At 38.5% G+C, this 9891-nt stretch overlaps 1 protein-coding gene across 1 annotated transcript; it reads left to right on the top strand.

Moving 5' to 3' along the window:
• The first annotated feature begins 2425 nt into the window (after positions 1–2425).
• Positions 2426–3370, top strand: LOC115526315 (olfactory receptor 6-like). The gene has a single exon (XM_030333756.1). It carries the CDS (start codon positions 2426–2428, stop codon positions 3368–3370), a length of 945 nt encoding a protein of 314 aa, XP_030189616.1.
• Positions 3371–9891: the final 6521 nt, after the last annotated feature.

Below are 9891 nucleotides of genomic sequence, written 5' to 3'. Positions count from 1 at the left end.
CACAGCAAACCAGTACGGTAGGCATGATTAACATTATTCTACTTTACAGCAATGGATCTTTAAGTCCATAATTGTTGAATATTCTGCTCATGATGACACGCCTAGTAGCTTATTCTGACTCTGAAGTCAATGCTCTTAACTAGTATGCAAAGGTAAATGTGTGGGAAATTCTGTGACTGATGGCGGGGAATGTGGAATGTTATACATATCCTGAAGGAAAGTCTCTATATTCTTCCTGCTGAGACTAGAACATGGGAGATCTCACTATTTTCTGTTCCCAGAACTAGTTGCTTTTCTTGAGGAAAAGAATTATGTCAAAGGCATTAAAAAACTCGGCTAGAAACCACTTTCTAATGAACTACTTTGGGGTGATAATGTTGGTTGGAGGCCTGGAGGTAAGGTACAATCCTTTTCCACCCAGCAAGCAGTACTGAGCTCTGCTCATGTGTGCTGCTATGAAAAGGAGGCAGTGGTGTCCATAATATGTATTTCAGTGCCTCGTTCTTTGCCCCTTGCCCTGAGCCATGGCCAGAAGATCTCTAGGCCAATGAGTCCCTGATCAGCCTCCCACTCTCTATGTGTCAAGAGAAGGGTATGGAGGACAAATTTGTTTGTCAGAAGGAGTAAACAATGTTCAAAAGGCAGGATCTGACCTCAGTCTTTATGGATGAGTGTGGTATTTAATAGAAAGACACATTCATTTATGTGTTTTCAAAAGATATTCTGTGACCACAGATTAAAATAGTTGGGCTACCTCACAATATTCTTCCTTCCAGCTTTGCAAGATCTGCCTGTCCTTACATTTTATTCACATGCCCTCTTGCCTCCCTTCTCCTTACTCCTCTAGGAGAACCTGAAACAATGGCTGATATTTACAGACCCAATCTACCAAGTTACCTGAGACCAGGGATCATACCCCTGGTTTTCAGACTGAATGGGTATGTTTCCTGTGACAGTACCCTGGGTATATAAGCCGAGGGTATGTCCAAAAGATGTGTATCCTGATAGATAGATGATAGATAGATAGATAGATAGATGCCTTCTGCCAGCAACATACCCTGAATTCACATTCCTATGCCCCTGATCTACTTCCTGTGGATCCCAAATCTCCAAGGGATTCATTAATTCACTTGTTAATCTATATTCATTTAATATTCATGTGTTTTCCAGTCACTGTCCTAGGCATTGGGCTCACAGTCATGAAGGTCAGAGTCTTTTTTCCCAAATTTTATTGAGATGTAATGGACATATACCATGTAAGTTTAGGGTGTAGAATGTGAGGATTTGATACTCATATATGTTGTAAAATGATTATCACAACAAGTTTAGGCAAAATCTTCATCGCATCACATAATTACCACATTTTTGTGGTATTTACTCTCAGTAACTTTCAACTATATGAAACACTTAAGATTTACTCTCAGTAACTTTTAAGTATATGAAACTGTATTGTTAACTATAGTTACCTTGCTGTACATCAGATCCCCAGAACTTACTCATCTCATAAGTGGAAATTTACCCCCTTTTACCAACATCTCCCTGGATTTTGGAAAACTGCAGTGTAATGAAGAGAAAACTCAATGTATGAGGGGGTTGTGCACTGGGGGCAAATGCTTTTGAGGCACTTGACTGAGTTTTGGTGAGATGTCTCCTAAATGGAATCTTAAATCTTGAATCAGCTGATAAAGATTAGGGGATGGGCACAATAGTAAGAGGGAAAAGTATAAGCAAAGTATGAGACTGATTGTAATGTGTTTCGGGAGCAAAAACTACTTGAATATGTCTGGATCATGGAAACCATGATCACAAGAGATGAGGCTAGAGAAATATATAGGGATCAATATATGAAGTGCCTCCTATATATGACATTGAAAACATTTCCATTTTTATCTGAAAGCAACTGGAGAGTCATCAAAGAACTTTCCAAGAACTATTTTCTATTTCCACAAATAAATTCTGAAGAAAGTGTGCTGATCAAAGACCAATGGATCACCCAAATACTAAACTTTGAAACTCTTTCTGACATGATATTATACTTCACATTTCCTTTAGGCAGGAAAGAAATCTTTGTGAAATGAGTTCCTAATTAAACAGAGATCTGGAATGAACAAAGGAGAGACCATCTATATTCATTGACAAAGGACCTGGGAATGACATGAATAGTGACATTCAAATATTTAATCAGGTGAGAGGGATGGGAGTGCATTTTGATTCTGGGAGACTTTCATAAAAAACAACAAAAAGCCTTAATGGAAATGTGTGCTTGCACATTTAAAAGTGACTTTGTTTTAAAAGAAGTTATTTTATGAGTCATTTGGAGGAAAGTCTGATTTACTAACATGTTGGTCTCTTGTCTGATAGCATAAGCATCTCCATTATTTGTAGTATTGTTACAAGACTCCAGTACTCCTCAGTGCTTTTAGTCATGCTGGGGAAAAACATCACTCTGGTCAGTGAATTCATCTTGGTGGGCTTCCCCACTGCCCCATGGCTACAAGTCCTGCTCTTCTTCCTCTTCCTTGTGGTCTACTTGCTGGTGATAATAGAGAATCTTATCATCATGCTCACTGTTTGGATCACTGGCTCCCTCCATAAGCCCATGTACTATTTCCTGAGTAGCTTGTCCTTTCTGGAGGTCTGGTATGTCTCTGTCACAGTCCCCAAGATGCTGGATGGATTCCTTTTGCAGAAACGGCGCATCTCCTTCACAGGTTGCATGACCCAGCTCTACTTCTTTATCTCGCTCGCCTGCACAGAGTGTGTGCTTCTGGCAACCATGGCCTATGACCGCTATGTGGCCATTTGCCACCCTCTCCAATACCCAGTCATTATGACCACAGGTTGTTGTGTACAGCTGGTGGCGTTCTCCTATGTAAGTGGTTTCATGGTCTCTGTCATCAAAGTTTATTTCATTTCACATGTTGCCTTTTGTGGTTCTAATGTCATGAACCACTTTTTCTGTGATATCTCACCAATCCTTAAGCTGGCTTGCAAAGACATGTCCACAGCTGAGCTAGTGGACTTTGCTTTGGCTATTGTCATTCTTGTCTTCCCACTCATCACCACTGTCCTTTCCTATGTATACATTGTCTCCACCATTCTGCGGATACCCTCCACCCAGGGAAGGAAGAAAGCCTTTTCCACCTGTGCATCCCACCTCACTGTGGTCATAATTTATTATACAGCCATGATTTTTATGTATGTTCGGCCCAGAGCTATTGCATCATTTAATTCCAACAAACTAATCTCAGCTGTGTACGCAGTCCTCACACCCATGCTAAATCCCTTCATCTACTGCCTTAGAAACCAGGAAGTAAAAAATGCTGTCAAAAAGACCATGGGGGTTGGGCAGTGCCTCCTGCTTAGCTAAGCCCTGCTGCCTTGAGGAGGAGACAGTGTTTTTTCAGCAACGATATCATTCCTATGACACTTTTCATGATTCTGCTTATTAGTGTTATTCTATAGATCTACATTCTGAAAGAAATCACAGCATGGGATGAGAGGAAAAAAATTAAAACTAGGAACAGGACACATTATATATTGCTTTAATCTTGAATTCATTTTAATACATACTGTATATATATTTTATAATTACTTTGAAATGACAGAGTAATAACTATTTGACATATAAGTTGGTGTTATTATCACTTTACATATAATAAACCATTTTATTCCTAAAAGAGCTCTATGAGTTAAGTATGATTACTTGCCTGATCTTATGGATCAGGACACTGAAACACACACGGAGAGGTTAAATAAGTTGTTCAACATTGCATACTTTTTTTTTAAGTCTATTTATTTTGAGAGAGAGAGAGAGAGAGAGGGAAAATGAGCAGGGGACAGGCAGAGAGAGAGAGAGAGAGAATCCCAAGCAGGTTCTGCACTGTCAACACAGAGCCCGATGCAGGGCTTGATCTCTCAAAGTATGAGATCATGATCTGAACTGAGATTAAGAGTCAGACACTCAACTGACTGAGCCACCGATGACTGACAATGACAGACACTCAACTGACACGTGCCCCCAATCTTGCATATTTAATAAATATAGAAATCATTATTTGATAATGGAGTCTAGTTCCACAATCCACTATATTAGATTCTCTCTATATCTAAGAGTCTGTGATAGTAGCTCTAGGGGCACATTAGTTAACACACACTGATGCCTGGAAGGAACAAGCAATACAATTCCAATCAGTAAGATATAGGTAGATGTGATGATAAGTGATAATAGTGTGGTAGTGGTGGTGGTGGTATTGGTGGTGATCATGCTATTTGTTATTGTACATTAATAATATTTTTATCATTTCACAATTTTTTTCCAATTTTAGCCTCCTTCTAGGACTGTAACAGCTCATTTCTCATTATAGGGATGGGATCAATAGTTTTATGACAGATGAAATGATTTGTATTACTACAACTTTTGCAGTTGATATGTGTCTCTTGAGAAACTGTCTTCTGGCTCTTGAATTCTTGTGGCCTTCCACACTGTAATATGACTATTATCAGCAAACAAATGGAATATCATTACATCAATGTATGTTAGAGCTGAAAGCCTCAATACATCAATATAAAATATGACCTACACATAAATAAGCTTAAAAGTGAATACAAATTTTTCTAAGACACATGAGATTGTTAGATACCATTGAGGGATCTGTTGATTAGAAAAAGAAATGTAACAGGGAGACTTCAACAGAATTGAGACTGAAATTGAGAAAAAACTGAAACTAAAATATGAAAAAAAAAATCAGAAAGGGCTACCTTGCCTCTCTGTATCTTAACCTATTTTAAGTAGGGATCAAAATTGGTCTTCTGATTGTTGAATGTTAGTTTTTCTTATATGTATATTGCTCTTATAATGTTACTTTACTACTTAAGAATTCTCAATATGAATTAAATAGGACCTACTCTTTCTATTTATTATTGTTATTTTAGAATCACTCTAGCACTCATGAACCTCAATAATATCTGATCTTTTCCCCACCTACACCAACTCAATTTTGTTTTTTACTGATCCTCAAGATGAAACATCCATTTTGATCACATTAGTCACCTTAAAGTACTCAATACTTACAATATAATAAGTCTTATATTGCTTAACTTCATTCATTCATTATTTTTTGTGCCCTATTGTTTGGACTGTGATGACCTATGAGGATATACTGGTCAACAACAACAACAACAAAAATAGACCTAGATTCTTCCTTCAAACAGCTCAGAGACAAGTGGGTAAGATAAAGGCATGATTATCTTCAGTGTTATAAGTGTGGTGATGCAAGTACAGAGAAAATTTTTCAACAGAAGTAACATTTAGGCTAACACTTGAAGGAATTAGACAAATGGAAAATGGTGGGCAGTAGTGAAGGTCAAGTGTTGCAGAGATAGGAAAGGCCAAGGGACAAGAGAAGTAACAGCACACTCAAAGACCTGAAAGATGATTAGCACCAAGTGACATGAGGAAGAAAAAGGCCACATGAGGAAATAGATTCATGTTTACCTACCCAAATCTTACCAATTGTTGGATTTTCTTACTATCCAGATATGGGCATATAATAAGTTCTATACAGGCATTTTCAGTTTCTGCAAGTACTAGATCTTCAGCGCGAATCACTTCCATCAGGTCAATGGTAGTCACTGATAGAGTGAAGCAGGGACAAGTCCTCAACTGCAGCACCTGTTCATTCTTATTGATAAATGTCAGTTTGCATTTGATTCCTCACTAGATTGTGAATTCCTCTAGGGCAGAAACCAACCTTTTTCACCCTTGAGTCTACAATGCCAGCCACAGTCCCTGACACTGTAGGCAACTTTGCTGGTTATTCTCTATCCTCTCTCCCAAGTCATCTAGTCTTTGCACCCCTTTAACCCTCTGTGTACCCCCCCAACTCTCAGGGGGTGGGAAGAATTGATTCCATGAACTGTATAATTCTGGCTCTGTTGGCCTCCGATTTCCAATTTGGTTGGGCCAATATGAGAGACCAGTAGGAAACTGAAGGATGCCAGGCAAGAGATGATTCCCTGGGTGGGTGACTGGTAATAACTACAGGTCCTGCAACAAGGGCACCTCTTCCAAGGCTGCAGCCACCACTGGGTTTCTGCACTGCTAATCCTTACGTGACTCAACATTCTTTGTTGGTTGTCATGACCTTGCCCAACCTCAGTGAATAGTCATGGCATTTAATTCTACTCAAAAATTTCAGCAGATATCTCTTTCTGTTTCTTGCTGGAATTCTGACTGATATGGCACTTGATAAATATTAATCAAGTTGAAATAAATCTCATTAGGAATGCTTGGAATAAACATACCAGTCTAAAAACTCGTTATGTGTTTAGATTTTAAATCAATAGTATCGCATAAGCAAACATTGTTTTCTACTTAAGTATGATATATGACAGAACTTGAATTAAACCATTGGGGTGCCTGGGTGGCTCAGTAGGTTAGGCATCTGACTCCTGGCTTCGGCTCAGGTCATGATCTCATGGTTCATGGGTTCAAGCCCCACATCAAGCTCTACACTGTCAGTGTGAAGCCTGCTTGGAATTCTCTCACTCCCTCATGCACTGCCCCTGTTTTGTGGAACAAAACCATTTGTTCCACACTTAATTTTTCACATATTTCTCCATAAATACCTTCTACTTTTCTTCCATTCACATGACACCACTGCCAAACTGAACTGATTGAGACATCTGAGCTAACACATTCAGCAAATTTAAACTCAGATGTTGAGTATATTGTTCCCAGTTCTTCTGCCATTTATTGTAAAACTGTATATGCCATTAGGAAGCACTTAGTTCCTGTCAAAAGTAGCTTAAGTTGGTTTACTCACTGCACAGAACTAATCCCTTACTCTTTCCTTCTTAGGTTGCACTTCTTTTCTTCTCAGACTAAGTTAAACCATATTTTAGGGTCTGTAAAAGAATTTCCCCAATGTTTTTCTAGGTGCTTCTAACTCATTCACTCAGGTTTACTAATAAATAACATAATCAGGCTTTTAAAACAGTCTCACTGGCAATTGGGTACTTGGGAAAATAATTGAGAGGCAAATATTTAGCTTAAGCGTCTGACATTTCCAGTTGTTGGCTTCTAGTTTTAGTTAAGTTATTAGAATTTGGATTTCTTTGAGCTTCTGTTTCCTCATCTGTGAAATATGGGTCATAATATCTACCTTTAAAAGTTGGCATGAAGATTATATAAAAATGAATATATGCGATGAAGGATAAAAATCATATGACAATCTCAAAAGATGCAGAAAAAGCATTTGACAAAATTCAACATCCATTTATGATAAAAACTCTCAACAAAGTAGGTTTAGTGAGAACATAATTCAACATGTTAAAAGCCATATATGAAAAACCCACAGCTAACATCATACCCAATGGTGAAAAACTGAGAGCTTTTACTCTAAAATCAGAAACAAGACAAGGATATCCACTCTCACCACTTTTATTGAACATAATACTGCAAGTCATAGCCACAGCAATCAGCCAAGAAAGAAGTAAGAGGCATCTATATGGGTAAATAAGAAGTTAATCCACCACTATTTGCAGATCACATATTATGCATAGAAAATCCTAAAGACTCCACAAAAACCTACTATAATAATAAATAAATTCAATAAAGTTTCAGGACACAAAATTAAAATCCAGATATTAGTATAATTTTTGTACATGAATAATAAAGTAGCAGAAAAAGAAATTAAGAAAACAATTCCATTTACAATTGCACCAGAAAGAATAAATATCTAGCAATAAACCTAACCACGGAGGTGAAAGACCTGTACTCTGAAAACTATAAAACACTGAGCAAAGAAATTGAAGATGATACAAGCAAACTGAAAGATATTCCATGCTCATGAATTGGAAGAATTAATATTGTTAAAATGTCCATACTACCCAAAGCAATCTACAGATTCAGTGAAATCCTTAACAAAATACCAACAGCATGTTCCATAAAACTAGAGCAAATAATTCTAACATTTGTATGGAACCACAAAGACCCCAAATGGCCAAAGCAATCTTGAGAAAGAAAAACAAAGCTGGAGTTACCACCATACCAGATTTCAAAACAGACTACAAAGCTGTAGTAATAAAAACAGTATGGTACTGGCACAAAAATAGACACATTGATCAACAGAACAGAATAGAGGGCCCAGAAATAAACACACACTTACATAGTGAATTAATCTATGACAAAGGAGGCAGGAATATATAACTGGGAAAAGACAGTCTCTTCAACAAATGGTATTGGTAAAACTGGACATCTACATGCAAAAGAATGAAACTGAACCACTTTCTTACAACATACACAGAAATAAACTCAAAATGGATTAAATACCTAAATGTGAGGATTGAAACCGTAACACTCATAAAAGAAAACATTAGGCGGTAATTTCTTTGGCATTGGCCATAGAAACATTTTTCTGTATATGTCTCTTCAGACAAGGGAAACAAGCAAAATTAAACTATTGGGGCTATACCAAAATAAAAAGTGTTTGCACAATGAAGGAAACCATCAATAAAACAAAAAGGCAACATGCTGAATGGGAAAAGATATTTGCAAATTATATATCCAATAAGAGGCTAATGTCCAAAATATATAAAGAACTTATACAACTCAACACCAAAGCAAAACCCCAAATAATTTGATTAAAAAATGGCAGAAGACCAGAATAGACATTTTTCCAAAGAAGACATACAGATGGCCACAGACACCTGAAAAGATGCTCAACATCACTAATTTATTTGATAATAAATGCAAATCAAAACCATGATGATATTCCACTTTATACCTGTCTGAATGGCTAAAATGAAAAAGGCAAGAAATAACAAGTGTAGGTGAGGATGTGGAGAAAAAGGAAACTTCAGGCATCCTTGGTGGGAAAGTAAATTGGTATAGCCACTGTGGAAAACAGTACAGAGGTTTCTCAAAAAATTAAAAACAAAGAATTACCAGGGGAAGTGTCAAGATGGTGGAGTAGTAGGAAGACCCTGGGCTTGTCTTGCCCCTCAAACACAGGTAGATCAACATCAAATCATTTTGAACTCCTAGGAAATCCATTTGAGAATTAGAGAACAATCTTCACAATTAGCAGGAGAGACTATACCAGATACACAATGAAGAGAAGTGAATCAGGGAGAGAAAAGCCACAGTGGCATGGAGGGGAGGGAGCACTTTTCAAGGGGAGAAGATGAAGAGAAAAGGAGAGAGGTGGGAAGAGAGCAGCATATAAGGTTTGTGCAAGAAACACACACCTTCCCCAAAACCATTGACTGGGTGAGTCGAGAGAAGCTGACTATCGCAAGTTTTTGTAACCAGAGGAGGATAAATTCTGAGGTTTTAGAGGTCTGTGCCATTCGCTGGAATCAAGCCAGGTGGGTGGTGGTGCTTCTGGGGAGAAAATGGAGGGTGGAGGCCCAGGAGTGGACAGTGGATAACATGGTGTCGGTATCCCCTGGGTTGCACTGGTAAAGAATATTCCCCTTCTTGAAGTACCATTGGAAGAGGGTATATTGCCTTTCCAAGGACCAAAGACCTGGTGGGCACCATTAAGTCACCAATGGAGGACAGAGTTGGGCAAATAACCTGGCTGCAGCTTTTCACTCTGCCTTACCATAAACTCCAGGCACCTGTGCGACCATGCACTTGCTTTTCTAGGACAGAATGGAGCCAGGTGCAGTGCTGCATGGCTCTTCTCTAGAGGAAGGGATGGGTCAGTGCCTTGACAGGTCCTTTAAGATTTACAGCTTTTAATCCCAGCTGCATGCTAAAGATAAAACACAGGAGCTGTGGTGCCAGGTGTGCCAACTGCCCAGGCACAGAGTGAGTGCAGGGGTTTGATGGAAGCCTGGGACACAGGAGGAGAGATTGTTTGCTTTTCTGTGAGGGCTTCC

Source organism: Lynx canadensis, chromosome D1 (genome assembly GCF_007474595.2).
Source record: "Lynx canadensis isolate LIC74 chromosome D1, mLynCan4.pri.v2, whole genome shotgun sequence".
Lineage (NCBI taxonomy): Eukaryota > Metazoa > Chordata > Mammalia > Carnivora > Felidae > Lynx > Lynx canadensis.
The sequence above is the reverse complement of the archived record's forward strand: the minus strand, read 5'-3'. Positions and strand labels throughout refer to the sequence as shown.